Raw genomic sequence first — 19,086 nt, 5'->3', positions numbered from 1 at the left:
TATTCATATAAAATATAAATTTGTATTTTTACAAGATATCTTTAACATTCGAAGAAAAATTTTAAAAATGTTTAGGGTTTCACTTATTTTGTTTTATATGAAAAAAAATTCTGCAGGTAACATAATATTCAAAGAACAATTCTTTTGAAAACTGAGAAAATTTGAAGAAAGGAAAATTTAACATGATTAGAAAGTTGACAGATAAATTTGTAAAAAAATTATTTCTAAACTAGGTGCTTAGTGAATGATAAAGTTTATAAATATATCCTATAATAAATTTATATTTATGACAAACAAAAAAAAAAAAAAAAACATCAGACAAGCTGAATTCATTTATGGATATCAAAGTTCCCAAAAATCATATAGTAATAAAAAATAATATGTGTGATGTACAATATAGTTCTCCTTCTTGGTGTCACCAAACTTGGCTGTGATATAAAAAGGCGAATTAACTTGTTAATAAATCACTCAGTAAGTTGATTTCAGTCTAGACAGGCTATTTAGAAGAAAAATATTGTGTTGATAAAATAATATAAAAATGGTTCCTATCATTGGTAAATATTTTTATGATAAAAGTGAGGGCTTTGAGAAGTACCTGAGTAAGATTGGAGTATCGATTGATGGTGAGGCTATAAAACATATTGGTCAAAGCAAGCCTGAATTAGAAGTTGCTTTGTTAGATGACAAATACACCATCACTGTGACCAATGGTAACAAAACTATAGTCAACTCTTTTAAACTTGGTGAGAAATTCACTGAAACACTACCGATTGGTGCAGTTCTTGAGGTATATTTTTTTAAAATCTTTATAAAAAATAAAAATTTTACTAGCATACATTACACAAATAAAAACAAAAATGCTAAATTTCATAAGGCATTTATTTAATGGTAAGATAACGGTAGGGGTAACTGACCGCGAAGTAATTACTAATCATTTTAGACTGAAAAGGTGTATATTTAATTTTTGCCACTTTGACAGATGTAAAAACTATTTTATAACGAGAAATTAATTCATGCTGCACCTTATTAACATGATTGAAAAATATTTTATTAAGTTATTTATTATTTATGTTAAGACAATATTAATTATGTGGGTGTTAAAAATAACTTCAAAATTATCTTAATAATAATTAAACATATTAAGTTTTATTTAAAAACAAAAAAAAAAAAAAAATCTTTTTATTTTATGTGTAAAATGGGTAGGTCGTGAAACTCCCTAGCGGAACACTCAACAACAGTTTGATAGCGACTTGTTAATGACATAATGGGTGCTTACTCAATAGCAGATTATTAGCAAGTCAACAGCGAAAATAATTATGGATTACAAAGGCTCTCCATTATACTAAACATATTAAATTGTTCTACATAAATTAAGGAAAAAATTAATAATGTTTCTATCACATTATTATAGCGTGATTCGATGTCATTTCTCAATAATCATGGCGAAGAATGATGTTAAATTTTTTTAGGTTATGTCCGAGCTGTCATTCGTTGTTATCTGAGTTTTGGTAATTTATAGAAAGTTACTGCGAGAATAAAATGAGATGAAACATGCAGTCAATAGCTAGTAACAATGATAAATAACGTATTTTGGATTTTTTTTTTTGCTATTAACTAGCTATTGACTAGCTATTGAGTGGATGTTTCATGTCATTTTATTCTCGCGGTAACTTTCTATAAATTACCAAAACTCAGATAACAACGAATGACAGCTCAGACATAACCTAAAAAAATTTAACATCATTCTTCACTATGATTATTGAGGAATGACATCGAATCACGCTATAATAATGTGATAGAAACATTGTTAATTTTTTCCTCAATTAATGTAGATCAATTTAATATGTTTAGTATATAATGCAGAGCCTTTGTAATCCATAATTATTTTTGCTATTGACTTGCTATTAATTTGCTATTGAGCAGTGCCGTAACAAAGAATTTTCGCGCCCTGGGCAAAATTATATTTTGCGCCCTATTTTTATCGATATAATATATGAAAAAAAATCATTTGTTAGGTGTACCCTGGTAGAAATAATCTCTTCGGATTTCTCATGATTGCTCCGGATCTCTCCGGATTTCTCCGGATTTTCTACGTAATTGAGACTTCCGGAGATATTTACGGAGTAATCTCCAGACTATTTCTATAATATCTCCGGATTTTTTCCGGAATTTTGACTCAAAAAAACAAACACAAAAAAATGGAAAAATTAATAAGAAAAAGTAGAAATAAGAGTTTACATACGAAAAATAAAAAAGAAATTTTTTTCTGAAAAAATCCGGAGAAAACCCGAAAAAACTCCGAAGTCCCGATTGCGTAGAAAATCCGGAGAAATCCAGACAAAATCCAGAGAGATCCGGAGAAATCCGTAGAAATCCGGAGATAATCTGAAGAAAATCCGGAGAGATTATTTCTACCAGGGGTGATATAGATGAAGAATGAATCATCACGAAATCAAAACAGTTTTTGTCTTCTAGCATTGTCGCTGAAAAATTTATCTATGGTGCCTCCTGTGAGGTGTTTCAATTGTTTTGTGTTTCATTTGTATTCATCTATCATGATGTCATCAAAGTCTATTGAAGATACAATCAATTTGGCACAATGATTCTATTTTATTATAGAAAAAATTGCAGAGAAATTAATCTAGATTATGAAATAATTTATTTGGTTGCATCCAATCCTTAGCAAAAGTTGCCAATAGCTCTTTTTGATTATTTAATTATGGCAAATGTATCTAGGGAAAGAATGTAACCAAATATATTAATTCCTAGTCTAAATTGATTTTTTAGCAATATCTCTTATCATAAATTGAAATTATTGTCTAAAATAGCTAAAGAATTTATTTAGACTAGGAAATAATATATTTGGTTATACATTCTTTCCTCAGCAATATTTGGCAATAGCTTTTTTATTAATTAATTATGGCAAATGTTGCTAAGAAAAGGATGTGACCAAATAAAAAAATTCGTAATCTGAATTAATTTCTCAGCCATTTGCCATAATCATCTCAATTTATGTCAATAAAAAAATGATAAGCAAACCTTTGGCATATAGTCAATACAAGTAGAATAAAAATCGGTCCATCATTTAACCTGCGTTCGTGGTTAAGTCTGTTAAAGTACGATGTTAGTGATAGGTAGAATTAGGTAGAATTTTAAAGTATAGAGGATCGTGTCTTGGCCGTTGTCAGAAGAAACAAAAAAAAATTTCAATCGAAATTATTAAGTATTTTTTATTTTACGTCGTATTTTGCATTTTTAATATTGTTTTTGGACGATTGTCTCTAAACGAACAATGGCAATAATAAGGACGATTACCTTCAAATTTAGAAAGACAATCATGTTTATGTAATACCCGAATAATCATAAATGACTGTAGTCAATTTATTTCCTGAAAATAAAATTTTTTTTTCAATTGTTTTAAAAAGAATATTTTTTTTCTTGTCACGCGCTTCTAAGTGCGCCCCTCTTTACACTGCGCCCTGGGCAGTTGCCCCTCTTGCCCGCCCCTTGTTACGGCACTGCTATTGAGTAAGCGCCCATTTCATTAATGACTCTTCCGTTAGGGCTCCTCCACGTTATTTTGGTCGTGCTACACTTCATGACCTTTTTTTTTCCTGACATCTAACCTCACTTTTTATCTCGTGTTTACTTGATTTGTATTCATAAATATTTGATTATAGTTATTATTTTCAATTAGCTTATACCCAGCCTATTTAATTTTAATTTGAATCAATTTTTGTCATATAAGAGTTCTAAACAACAGAAAGTAAAAAGTAAATATATTTTAAAATGATTAATTTTTGATATTTTGTTTTAAAAATTTTAAATTTTATTTATGATTAACGACTTGAGTACTTAATTAATTAATAAATCTAATGTAATTTAAAAATGACACCCTTGCGTTTTTTCCTATATACTTGTACAGTCGGTCAGCAACTACATCACGAACTTTAACACTCAATTTTTTGACGGTCAGTAACTACTTCATTGATGGATAAATATAAATAATTTTTTTTCAATATTATATAAGTAAAAGAAGCTATTAATTAAATTTTATCTTCTTCATTATGACCTAAACTACCAATATCAATGATTGTTTTTAATTTTTTCGCCAATCCCACACGGAAATAAAATATATAATTTATATATAAAATTATATATAAAATTTATATATAACGATTATATATAATAGTTTATATAAAATTATATATATTTTTTATATAAAATGATATATAAATTTTATCACATTCCCCCTCCCCCCTCCTCCGCTCCCATGAATTGTTTTTATTTAAAAATTTTCTTAAAGCACTTTCATAGCTACATTTTAGGGGCGTGTCCTAAATAAAATCCTATGCTTTTTACATTGTAGATTTTGTCATACCAACCCCAAAAAACCAAAAGTTTGAACTTTTTGTGATTATTTTTTTTGCGTAAACCATTTATTTTTTTAATTATTTATCAATTTTATGCAATATATTTCAATAAAATCCAATTATATATTAATAAAAAAAATTATCTTCTGGTATTTATTCATTTCAATATTGCACACAAAAATTTTTTTTTGTTAGTATGCATCACTGATTTGCACTGATATTAAGTTTTCTATTTACATCCAATTAATAGCAATATTCATTATCAATCTTAATTTTATATCGTTAATAATGGTATATTATGTATCGAGTGCGAATAGTAGGTGATTCACGCACGAGCATGAAGAGATGAACGAAGTACAGGAGAGGGGATAGCGAGTGATGTGGTGAAACCCCCCCAGAATTAAAAAAAAAGAAATAATTAATATGATTATAATAAAAAGTATTTAAAAAAAAAAAAAAAACAACAATTTTAATACTGTTGAAAAAAAAAACTGCATTAATACCATCAATCCAATACAAACACCCTAGCGGATGGCTCGACTCTCCAATGTAGCACTCAGTCGACAGCGATTTGACAGCCATTCGACAGCATATATAAAACGTAATTCACGAGCACCGGATACTCAAAATGAGTTGGAAAAATATGAAATAAATATAAAATTATAATGAGAATAACTTGAACTGACTGAAACCTTGACTAGTATATGTATTTAATATCAAATAAGATGTTTTATTATGTTTTTTACATGCAATTGTTATTAACAATTAATTTAAAAATTATAAATAGAAAAAAAAATTTTTTTTTTTTAAATTTTACAAGTTTTTTTATATTTTTTATTAATTTTTTTATAGAAAAATACTAATCTATAGTAAATGAAGTCCATTATAATGTTTAAACAATTTAAAACAATAAAAAATGAGCAAATTAGGCACCTCTCAATTCGGTGTCGAAAGCCTGTCGAAAGGCGGTCAAAATGCTGTCGAAACGCGATCGAAACGGTGTCGAAACAGAGTCAACCGGCAAGTAGTGATATAAAATCGAAAAAAAGTTATTTTGGCAATTGTTTATACTTTAAATGCTTAATTATACTGTTTTATTATGTTTTTTACATGCAATTGTTATTAACAATTAATTTAAAAATTATAAACAAAAAAAAAATTTTTTTTTTTAAATTTTTACAAGTTTTTTCTTATTTTCTATTATTTTTTTATAAAAAAAATGCAAATTTATCATTAATAAAGTCCATTATACTGTTTAAACAATTTAAAACAATGAAAAATGAATAAATTAGACAGCTCTCAATTCGGTGTCGAAAGCCTGTCGATTTAGTGACAAAATATCTCGGTAATAATGACCGAGTCAACTACCGATGAATGGTCTGAGGCTCGACAGCTTTTTGACTCCAGTAGATTAGATATTCGAATCCTTTCAACCTAACCTCTCTACCGTATGTAATTTAAACTCTTATTTAATATTAAATACATATACTAGTCAAGGTTTTCTTCAGTTTAAGTTGTTGTCATTATAATCTTATATTTATTTTATATTTTTCCAATTCATTTTGATTATCCGGCACTCGTGAATTACGTTTTATATATGCTGTCGAATGGCTGTCAAATCGCTGTCGACTGAGTGCTACATTTGAGAGTCAAATCCCGATCGAATAGGCGTCGACGCATCCGCTAGGGCAGGGTTAAAAAAAAATTCAAACAATAATTCAAATTTATTATATCAAATTAAATTATGTTTATTTATAAAAATAAATGAATTTCTCTTACATAATAATAAACTCAAGGCACAGAGTAATTTTTCAATAATTACTTTTTCTTCTAAACAACTCGTATAAATCCATTAAAATTATTTATCTTTGTTTTTTTTTTTTTTTGGCAATAACATTGCAATAACATTGACAAGTCAAAACATATTTTTTTAAATCATAAAAAAAAAAAAAAAAACAAAATAATATTTTAATGATGAAAAAAAAAATTATAATTAATAATGCAAAACAAAAAACAAAACTGGAAATTATCTAAATTTTAACCATTATGCTGGTTTTTTAAAAATCAAAAAAAAAGAAAATCAAATGAAATTATACTATTATTATCATAAAATAATTCATTTGATTTCTCTGGTAACAAATTTTTGCTGAGGGCATCAGCTTGTTGACGAATGTCATCTGGTATATGATTTTCATTGAATGTTTGATTGTCATCTTGATCACTTTCACTCTCTGATTCACTGGATTCAGGTATAATTTTTGGGTATTGGACATTCATGATAAATATCAACACTTTTTTTATTTTTATTAATTAAGTATTAAATAATTTATATATAAGACATTTAGCAACACAACAAAGCAAAACAAAATAAGAAATAACTTGTCAACACACAGACACGTGAATAGCTTACAAACACATATACTATTCATAATATTATTAATTTTGTCCGCCCGATGTCGCTACTTTTGGGGCCCTGTATTATCGATATTTTGAGCTTCACACATTATTTTGGAAATTCACACATTGTTTCAGTCCCAAATAATGTGTGTATTTCTTGATCGACACACTAATCCCTACTATACCAGAACCGCCATCTTTATGAACTGAAAACGATGCAGATTGGGGGTATTTTTCTTAATAGTGTAACGAAAAAACATTTTTAATAATATTTTTATTAACACTTGCATTTATGATGCTTCATTATTTTGTAATTGAGTTTCTTTGTGCAAGTTTAAATTCCCTAGCGGATGCGTCGACACCAATTCGATCGGGATTTGACTCTCAAATGTAGCACTCAGTCGACAGCGATTTGACAGCCATTCGACAGCATATATAAAACGTAATTCACGAGCGCCGGATAATCAAAATGAATTGGAAAAATATAAAATAAATATAAGATTATAATGACAACAACTTAAACTGAAGAAAACCTTGACTAGTATATGTATTTGATATTAGATAAGAGTTTAAATTACATACGGTAGAGAGGTTAGGTTGAAAGGATTCGAATATCTACTGGAGTCAAAAAGCTGTCGAGCCTCAGACCATTCATCGGTAATTGACTCGGTCATTATTACCGAGATATTGTCACCAATCGACAGTTTTATGACCATTGAGAGCTGTCTAATTTATTCATTTTTTGTTTTAAATTACAACAGTATAATGGACTTTATTAATGATAAATTTGCATTTTTTTTATAAAAAATAGAAAATATAAAATAACTTGAAAATTTAAAAAAATTTTTTAATAATTTTAAATTAATTGTTAATAACACCAGCTGTATGTCATATACAAAACAGTAATTAAGATAAAAGCGTAAACAATTGCCAAAAAAATATTTTTTCAATTTTATGAACTACGTGCCGGATGATCCTGACACCGTTTCTGATCGCGATTACTTCGACAAGCTTTCGACACCGGATTGAGAGGTGCCTAATTTGCTCATTTTTTATTGTTTTAAATTGTTTAAACATTATAATGGACTTTATTTACGATAGATTAGTATTTTCCTGTAAAAAAATTAATAAAAATATGTTTGTAAAATTTAAAAAAATTTTTTATTTATAATTTTAAATTTGTTAACAATAACTGCATGTAAAACGCCAAAACATATAATTAAGCATTTAAAGTATAAGCAATTGCCAAAATAATTTTTTTTCAACTTTATATCATTATATGCCGGTTGACTCTGTCTCGACACCGTTTCGATCGCGTTTCGACAGCATTTCGACCGCCTTTCGACCGGCTTTCGACACCGAATTGAGAGGTGCCTAATTTGCTTATTTTTTATTGTTTTAAATTGTTTAAACATTATAATGGACTTTATTTACGATAGATTAGTATTTTTCTATAAAAAAATTAATAAAAAATAAAAAAAAACTTGTAAAAATTGAAACACAAAAATTTTTATTCGTTCATAATTTTTAAATTAATTGTTTACAACATTTTTCATATATTCTATTAGATTTTTCATCAGAAAAATGCATATTCATCATTAATAAAGTCCATTATAATGTTTAAATAATTTAAAACAATGAAAAATGAAAAAATTAGGCACCTCTCAATTCGGTGTCGAAAGCCTGTCGAAAAGCGGTCGAAAAGCTGTCGAAACGCGATCGAAACGGTGTCGAAACAGAGTCAACCGGCAAGTAGTGATATAAAATTGAAAAAAAATTATTTTTGCAATTGTTTATACTTAAAATGCTTAATTATACTGTTTTATTATGTTTTTTACATGCAATTGTTATTAACAATTAATTTAAAAATTATAAACAAAAAAAAAATTTTTTTTTTTAAATTTTTACAAGTTTTTTCATATTTTCTATTATTTTTTTATAAAAAAAATGCAAATTTATCATTAATAAAGTCCATTATACTGTTTCAACAATTTAAAACAATAAAAAATGAGCAAATTAGGCACCTCTCAATTCCGGCGTCTAGTGCCATCGAAAGGCGGTCGAAATGCTGTCGAAACGCGATCGAAACGGTGTAGACAGAGTCAACCGCGTAGTAAAATATAAAATTGAAAAAAAATTATTTTGGCAATTGTTTATACTTTAAATGCTTAATTATACTGTTTTATTATGTTTTTTACATGCAATTGTTATTAACAATTAATTTAAAAATTATAAATAAAAAAAAAAATTTTTTTTTTTTCAAATTTTACAAGTTTTTTTATATTTATTATTAATTTTTTTATAGGAAAATACTAATCTATCGTAAATAAAGTCCATTATAATGTTCAAACAATTTAAAACAATAAAAAATGAGCAAATTAGGCACCTCTCAATTCGGTGTCGAAAGCCTGTCGAAAGGCGGTCGAAAAGCTGTCGAAACGCGATCGAAACGGTGTCGAAACAGAGTCAACCGGCAAGTAGTGATATAAAATCGAAAAAAAGTTATTTTGGCAATTGTTTATACTTTAAATGCTTAATTATACTGTTTTATTATGTTTTTTACATGCAATTGTTATTAACAATTAATTTAAAAATTATAAACAAAAAAAAAATTTTTTTTTTTAAATTTTTACAAGTTTTTTCTTATTTTCTATTATTTTTTTATAAAAAAAATGCAAATTTATCATTAATAAAGTCCATTATACTGTTTAAACAATCTAAAACAATGAAAAATGAATAAATTAGACAGCTCTCAATTCGGTGTCGAAAGCCTGTCGATTTAGTGACAAAATATCTCGGTAATAATGACCGAGTCAATTACCGATGAATGGTCTGAGGCTCGACAGCTTTTTGACTCCAGTAGATATTCGAATCCTTTCAACCTAATCTCTCTACCGTATGTAATTTAAACTCTTATTTAATATTAAATACATATACTAGTCAAGGTTTTCTCTTTCAGTTGTTGTCATTATAATCTTATATTTATTTTATATTTTTCCAATTCATTTTGATTATCCGGCGCTCGTGAATTACGTTTTATATATGCTGTCAAATGGCTGTCAAATCGCTGTCGACTGAGTGCTACATTGGAGAGTCGAGCCATCCGCTAGGGTTTTCCCGCTATTTCAAGATTGCCCAGTTATCATGGCTCCTCATTAAAAAAATCAGTAAAATCCGTGTTTTTGACAGATAATTTTAATTATTACTCAAAAAGCAGCATTAAAACTCCATGTGAACCAAACATTAAAAAATTCCTCATTATTTTTACTATTATTGATGAGTTTTTTTAAAAGTAGTCAACTCTTAAAAATTATTAAAAAAAAAAATTTGTGAGCCATCTAGACTCGCGGGTTTATTATGTGTAAACATCTTCGGCGTGTTTATACGAAAAATTCCTACGAATGCGCAAAGGAGTTAAAAATGGAGTTGAAATATGAAAAAAACGGCTATTTATCGGTTATATGTCGTGTAGTTATTGGAATAACGATTAATTCTCAAATTTAACAATGGCAATCAATAGAGATCGTCGGGGAGAAGAAAATGTCTTAAAAAAAATTTTGATATCTCGAATAGTTTTCGAGTTGTAATAATTTTTAAAATTTCGATATATCGATTTTTTTTTTAATTATCAATTTAATAATGGAAGTCGATTAAACTCATCAAGGAGAAAAAAAAATCGAATACAATTTTTTGATCGCGCGAATAGTTTTCGAATTATCGATATCTTTCTAATGTTAATGATAATTTTTTTCATAATTGATAATATAATGAAGCTAAGTAAAAAAATATAGCTAAGTAAAAAATAAAGCTAAGTAAAAAATATAGCTGAGAAAAAAATATAGCTAAGTAAAAAAAATAGTTAAGTAAAAAATATATCTAAGTTAAAAATATAGCTGGTAAAATTATGTAGATATTGTGTGTTTGGCTATAAATATATAGCTAAGTAAAAAAAATAGCTAAGTAAACAATATAGCTAAGTAAAAGATATAGCTGGTAAAATTATGTAGATATTGTGTTTGGCTATAAATATATAGCTAAGTAAAAAAAATAGCTAAGTAAAAAATATAGCTAAGTAAAAAATATAGCTAAGTAAAAATTATAGCTGGTAAAATTATGTAGATATTGTGTGTTTGGCTATAAATATAGCTAAGTAAAAAATATAGCTAAGTAAAAAACCTAGCGACCAAGTAAAAAAAACTTGGATATATTCATTATTTTCGAAAAAAAAATATATATTCGTGCTTAACAATACGCGAAGATCAATAATTAGCAGTTTTTTTTTTAAAAAAAAACGAAAATTTCGACTTTCTTTTTTTTAAAAAAAAAAAATTGTATACATTTAAAAAAAAATATCGATAATTTGATAACTATTCGAGATATAAAAATTTTTATTTGTGCTTTTTTTTTAGCTGGGCGAGTTTTATCGATTGCCTTCATTAATATTAAAAAAAAAAATTTAATATATCGAAACATATAAGTTATTATAACTCGAAAACTATTCGCCATATCGAATTTTTTTATGTTGACTTTTTTTTTTACTTGACGAGATTCATTGATTGCCATTATTAAATTTGAGAGTTAATCGTTATTTCAATAACTATACTATATATAACCGATAAATAGCTGTTTTTTCCATATTTCAACTCCATTTTTAACCACTTTGCGCATTCGTAGGAATTTTTTCCGTATTTTTTCCGTAATCCTGAGAAAATTTTCTATAAAAACCGAATAAAAAAACATGTTGTCTCGGTTATGATAATATCTTCTGAAATTCCTCTGTACAATTACAATGGTTACTTTTCAAACTAACATCATCGCACGTTTCTATTTTTTAAACATAAAATTAGTCAATATTATAAATAAATTATTATTGTATAATAATTCAATATTATTTGAATTTAGAAATATTATTTTTATATAAAACAATAATATAAATCTAAATAAAAAATACTTGCATATGCATGTATGTTTAATATGAACTTTACTTCGCCTAACAAATGCAAGTATAACTAATAAATACAAATAAAATACTTGTATATTAATATATACAAAGGCGCATATATATATGTTTGCGCCAGGATGTGGACTGTATAAAGGGATGAAATAAATGTGACAGGAAATGATAAACTTGTGGTTAAATATTAGTGTTTATTTAATAGGGAAAAATATATACAAAAGGGTGATATTACTCAATAAATACTCTGCAAAAGGTTGGATACCTTTTGCCCAACGTGAAAATTAACTCAAAGGTAATTATACTCGGTGTGTATCACCAGGTATAATTGGATGAAAAAATGTGGTGTGTAATGTAGAATAACCAAAACGCAAGTGCAGGGGTATAGCACTACGTGTATTTTTTTCTGGGCTTATATTTTTCCCTAACTGAAGATTTTTCTCATGCGCAGAGACCGATTTTTGCGTTTGGGTGAAAGGAGAGGAGAATGTGGATAATATGACAATAATATCTTCAATATCGGCCCGAACTATGCTACCGACTGATTTATTTTATAATTTGAAATGTGACTAATATTTTTTATTTTTATTTATTTATTAAATATCGTATGATTAATAAAAAGCTATAGGAAAAATGTCTGTAAAAAAATGTAGCCACATGTAAATTTATAGAAATTTAATTTTGCCAAAGAAATGAACATGTAGCGCCATCCTCTTTAGCCATTTTTCCTATAGCTTTACATATTAATGATAGAAATGAAAAAGATAAAGGATAGTCGAAAAGCGGGTGAAAAGGTTTCTTCAAATAGTATATAAATTAACAGGTAAACAACCTTTCTTAGCTATTTTTACACATAGCTTTTAATATTTGAATAAATAAAAAAGTTTATAGGAATATATTAATAAAGGAGTTGTTTACCTGTTAACTATCAAAAAGATTTTGCCAAAGAAATTAATATTACAGTGAACAACTTGCTTTCCTTAGCTAGAAAATTATGTTTTAAGAAAATAAGTTGCTTAAAAATATGATTTTTGGCAACCTGTGTAATAATATTTTCCGTGAATTTTTATTTATTTTATAACAAAAATACATGCATTTATTTTATAAATAAAATACATGTAAATTTATTTTAAAAATACAAAAGTCCAAGGAAAAGTAGTAAGCTGAGAGTTATAGTTAAGAAAAGATGTTAAGGAGGATGTGATTAATGAATTGTTGTTACTAAAAATAATTTCAAAGAAAATATATTTGCTTTAAATATACTTTGGCAAACATTTTATACCTTTAGTAACATCCTTTTTAGCTACATCTTTTCTTCTTAGCTACTGCTTTTCCTTGGACATTTTTTTTTTTTTTTAATAAAAACACATGTATTTTATCTATTTAATTGAAAATTGAGGAAAGCAGAAGCTATGAAAAGATGTTAAGGAAAGATGTGATATATTAATGTTAGAATATATATTTGCCAAATATATTTTATATATCTTTGGCAACATTAATTTTCTTAGTCACATCTTTTTTCCTTAGTTATGTTTTTCCGGGATTTTATTATTAAATAGATAAAATACATTGTTTTATTAAAAAATAAAATGTCCAAGGAAAGCAGTAGTTAATGAAAGATGTAGCTATGAAAGATATTGCTAGTTAACGTTGCCAAAGAATATCATATTTTGCCAAATATATTTCTTTTAAACATACTTAGGCACATAATTCTAAGTCAAATTTTCTTAGTTACTAAAGTTTCTTTTGACATTTTTGTTTTATTAAATAGATAAAATACATGTTTTTATTAAAAAAAATAAATACCATGAAAAGATGTGACTACAGTTATTGTTGTTAAAGAATTATGTTTTTAAAAGAAATATATTTGCTTGAATATATATATTCTTTTGGCAACATTAATTCTTTTAGTCCATCTTTCCTTAGCTATCTTTCCCTTAGCTGGCACATCTTTTCATTACGTTTTCCTTGGACATTTTTTTTTTTAATAAAAACACATGTATTATTCTATTTAATGAATAAAAATGTAAGCGGTAAAGATACCATGATGTTGCCAGCACATATGGATTTCAAGCAAATATATTTCTTCAAAACATAATTCTTTTGGCAACATATCTCCGCATGGTCTTCCTTAGTTACAAAAACCTTTTGAGATAAATACATTAAAATTTAGTAGTTAAGAAAGATAGAGGCAAAGATGTACTATGAATGCTGAAAGAATTATGTTTTAAAGAAATATATTTGCTTGAAATATATATTCTTGGCAACATTAATTCCTTAGTCACATCTTTCCTTAGCTGCATCTTTCCTTAGCTATAACCTTCTTAGCAAACGTTTCTTCCTTGACATTTTATTTTTTTGAATAAAACACATGTTTTCATTCATTTGATGTATAAAAATGTTCAAGGGATAATGCGTTAAAGAATAGCAGAGTCTGCCAAATATATTTCTTTTTAAAACATAATTCTTGGCAAAATATTATCTTAGTCACATTTTTTCATTAGCCCTTGGACATTTTTATTTGTAAATAGATAAAAATGAAAAATGAAAAATAAGCAAAAGATGGTGATAATAGTATAATTATTAAAAGAATATATTTTTGAAATATATATATTCTTTTGGCAACATTAATTCCTTAGTCACATTCCTTCTTAGCTACATTACCTTTCTCAATTTTTCTTTCGTTAGCCGTTTCGGCATTTTTATTATTTTTTAATAAAACACATGTATTTTCATTTAATGAATAAAAATAAGCTAGCGTAGCTGGAAAAGTGACTAGAAATTAATGTTGCCAGAAATATATTTTAAAAAATATACTTTAAAACATAATTCTTGGCAAAAAATTCTTGTTTTAAATATCCTTTTCCTTTTAGCTTATAATTCTTTCTTGGACATTTTATTCATTAAAATATAAAATACGCTTTTATTAAAAAAAATAGGAATAAACAAGAAAGATGTGACTAAGAATATGTTGCCAGAATTATGTTTTAAAGAAAAATATATTTGCTTGAAATATATATTCTAAGTAAACATTATTCCTTAGTCACATCTTTTTCCTTAGCTACATCTTTTCTTAGCTAATATTTAAGTTCCCTTTTGGACATTTTATTTTTTTAATAAAAACACATGTATTTTTATCTATTTAACAAATGAAAAATGTCCTGCGAAAAGATGTAGTTATGAAAAGTGATGCATCAAAATTTAGCTTTTAAAAAAAGTATACTTTAAAATATATTTCGATAACTTTCAACAGATATTTCCTTTTCACATCCTTTCCTTACATTTTGCGATTTTTATCGATTACATGTGTTTATTAAAAAAAAAAGATGACTAAGGAATTATGTTGCCAAAATATTATGTTTTAAAGAAATATATTTGCTTGAAATATATATTCTTGGCAACATTAATTCTTTAGTCACATCTTTTCCATAGCTATACATCTTTCCTTAGCTACATCTTTTCCTTAGCTACTGCTTTTCCTTGGACATTTTATTTTTTCCGTAATTCACGTATTTTTATCTATTTAATGAATAAAATGTCCAAAAAAAGATGTAGCTGTATGATGATCTTCGAATTATGCCAAAGAATATATACAAAAATATATTTCAAACATTTCTTTGGCAGCATCAATATTAGATTCTTTTTTTAGCTACCTTTTCTGGACATTTTCATTTTTATATATAAATTTATTTTATAAATAAAATATATGTAAATTTATTTTAAAAATACGAATGTCCAAGAAAAGATGTAGCTGGTAAAAAGATAAAGATATGTTTATTTTTTTTAGCTGAATCAATTTTTTATAACATAATATGTGGCTACATTCTTTTCTTAGACTTTTTTTCTATAGCTTATTATTTATTCAAATTAATTAATTATCTAAATATAGTTATTACAATCTTCAAAAGGAAATTCAATTTAGCGGGTAAGAAAGAATCGCGACAGATAACGTAGAAATAAACCGATTTACCATCTCAATACAATATGGCGGGCTATACTTATACTCACTAGACTCAGTCTAGGGTCCCTTGTGGCAAATAAGCCCACATAAAAATACATGTAGTGCTATACCCCTGCGCAAGTGACTCCAGAACGCTGCTTGGAGACTTGCTTGATGTTGAACTTGAAGTTGGCCGGAGATCCTCGATGATGAACGAGAGACTCGAATAGTTACGGCAACGTACGGTGTAAGACGAGCGTTGTTGTGACGACATGAGAGTTTCTCTAGTGTGCGCTGATTGGACAGTGAATAACAGAGATGCGCAGTGGTTACTGGTCATCTCTGTGACGACACACATTAGAGGAGCTCGCGTGAATGGGTGCAGGCAACAAGTATAAAATCCGCTTGTAAACATGGCGGTCAATTAATTCAAATTTTAAATTCATTAAATTTATTGCATCCGGTTTTGGCGTCGCTTGTTCTGCAGTCACGGAGAGACACCATGGATTTGCAGTAAATTTAGTAAATTTAGTGATAATTTAGTGAATTTAGTTCTAATTTGGTTATTTTTGCAGCCGCCATTAGCCGCCATGTTTACAAGCGGAAATTTTAGCTTGTCGTGAGTTCGAGCCCATATAATAATAAATAAATTAAATATATAAATACGCGCATTTAAATTCATCTATACTACAGAACACCTGATGGTAACGGTTACCGACCGATTACCATGGCGCTGCAAGGCGCAATGTAGACTGACAGAAAATGGATTCCTGCCCAGATCCGTTACCGGATCTGACGTCTAAACTCTATGTTTTTTCCTTTTACTCCATACCCAACCCGCGCCTAAAGATGTTTACACATCAAAAAAAAGGTTTATAACAAAAAAACTGATTTTACAAAACGATGCATTATTATTTCAACTATCTACTGTATAAATTTTAAGAAATTCTGATTGTTTGGACGTAGCTATGAATGTACTTTAAATTTTAATTAAAAATAATCAAAAACAAATCTTCCACTAGGACTCGAACCCGGGCCCTTCTGGTTGGGAGGCAAGTACTTTACCTGGAAGCCACAGATCTTATGATAGATCTCCGTAAAAATATAAATAAGAATATGACTTTCCTCAATTTTTTTACTTTGCTGTTTTAATCATAATTCTATTACTGACTTTTATTCAAATTTATAAAATTTTAATTTCAACATCTCTTCGTTCATATTTTTATGAAAAAAAAGATAAAATCGGTATTAAAACCACAAAGTAAAAAAATTGAGAAAAGTCATATATTTTTACAAAGATATATCTTAAGATCTGTGACTTCGAGGTAAAGTACTTGCCTCCCAACCAGAATGGCCCGGATTCGAATCCTTATGGAAGATTTGTTTTTGATTTTTTTAAATTAAAATTTAAGAAAATTTTTAAATAAAAACAATTCATGGGAGGGAAGGAGAAATATATATAACTTTATATAAACTATTATATATAATCGTTATATATAAATTTTATATAAATTATATACACGTTTTCGCCCAATATTATATATAATTTTATATATAAATTATATATTTTTTTTCCGTGTGGAATGGGAATTAATTATGCATGTTTCAGTCAGATTTTTTCCTTAGATGGGTCAGTTACCCCTACCGTTACCTTAATATTGAGGATAAAATGTGAAGAGAAAATTAATTAAACGTTTTAGATATTTGAACTACTTATACTATATTTGGATTACTTATATTTTATAGCATTAAAAATATAGAGTTCTGTTGAATTCACAATTTAACAAGATTGGAAAATGTTAAACTAATATCTCATAAATCGCCAAAATTGATTTTTTTTCTCTCAATTTTAAGCCGTTTGATTCACTTGCTAACAACCTATTAGTAATAAGTCTCTTTTTATTATGTTATGAGTTATATAATGAATTTTGCAGACTATTGTTAGTACGGATAATGAAAAATTTACCTTTGTCAGTACACTTCCTGATGGTAACTCGGTCATTCGTGAGTACTTGTTTACACTTGAAGGGATCACTGTTGTAAGTTTGATTGTTTGATACATTGTGATTGATTTATGGTTTTATTATATTTAATTTTTTTAATTTTTTCAGTCTCTTTCTGAAAAAAAATTTGGAGTCAAGGCAACCCGTTGGTACAAAAGAAAAAATTAGACAATCAACTTAAAAAATATTTTGAAACTTTGAATTATTTTAAAAGTCAAATAAACAACTTATAAAAAATTTGTTTTTTATTTATTTATTTGAAATACGTATGTATAATTTGTAAATATGATACATCATAACAATTGATTTGAGTTATTGAATTAAATTTTGAAATAATTTATCGAAAAAATTTTTTTTTTCAAATTTATGTAATATCGTTGAAAACTTTAAAAAAACGATATAATAAACAATTAAACAACAACAATAAACAATAACAATGTTAAATACCGTATTTTAGACTTTTTTTTTTTTGCTATTAACTAGCTATTAACTAGCTATTGACTAGCTATTGACTGGATGTTTCATCTCATTTTATTCTCGCGGTAACTTTCCATAAATTACCAAAACTCAGATAGCAACGAATGACAGCTCGGACATAACCTAAAAAAATTTAACATCATTCTTCGCCATGATTATTGAGAAATGACATCGAATCACGCTAATATCGACGATAATTTCGACGATAGTCACGAAATTGACGATACGATACGATAATGTACCCGATGATACGAATATATCGTGAAAATTTGACGATACAATACGATAATGCCTGGTTTATCGTATTGTATCCTATCGTGGACACTAACCGGGTCTCTTAATATTATCTGTAATACCGTCATGGCCCCAGTACTTGGACGGTAGAGGCGTAATTGACACTATTTAAACTATAAAAAATATATTTAAAAAAAAAAAAAAATCATTATTATTTTTGAATTCTTTATACCTTTCATTTAAATAAAAAAATACTCGTATAAATTATAAATTCAATGAAAATTTAATTAATTAAAAAATTTTTCAATTTCCGCAGTATCCGGACATCTAAAATATATGAGAACCAGTTGTTGAACACGTTAGATACCAGTTTCTAGACAGGCAAAAAAATATCAACGTCAAACAAATTTAGGTTATGTTATCAGTTTTACTAGTTGTTATTAGTATCCGGATACTGGTCCCAGATAAAATTTGATGAAATTAAAGGACCCCAGTAGTCGGACTTTATTATTTATATTTATAAAGTTTTTATCAAAAATTTTTTTTTATCTAGTCGGAAAATTTAAACATTTTTACGGAAATTGATATCAAACACTAAAATTAATTATATTTGATTAACGCATAAATTAAACGCATGGTTTAATTAGTAGCAGTCAGTCGACGACAACTACTCACAGTGCCCTCTGAAGCCGTTTGAGTGTCACATAA

At 27.2% G+C, this 19,086-nt stretch overlaps 1 protein-coding gene across 1 annotated transcript; it reads left to right on the top strand.

Moving 5' to 3' along the window:
• Positions 1 to 417: 417 nt before the first annotated feature.
• Positions 418 to 17,904, top strand: LOC122857477 (fatty acid-binding protein-like). The gene is made up of 3 exons (XM_044159662.1): positions 418 to 787; positions 17,599 to 17,703; positions 17,776 to 17,904. The coding sequence occupies exons 1-3, from the start codon at positions 539 to 541 to the stop codon at positions 17,833 to 17,835; spliced, it is 414 nt and encodes a 137-aa protein (XP_044015597.1). The 5' UTR covers positions 418 to 538; the 3' UTR covers positions 17,836 to 17,904.
• The last annotated feature ends 1,182 nt before the right edge of the window (positions 17,905 to 19,086 follow it).

This window comes from Aphidius gifuensis, linkage group LG5, assembly GCF_014905175.1.
Source record: "Aphidius gifuensis isolate YNYX2018 linkage group LG5, ASM1490517v1, whole genome shotgun sequence".
NCBI classification, from domain to species: Eukaryota; Metazoa; Arthropoda; class Insecta; order Hymenoptera; family Braconidae; genus Aphidius; species Aphidius gifuensis.
The sequence above is the reverse complement of the archived record's forward strand: the minus strand, read 5'-3'. Positions and strand labels throughout refer to the sequence as shown.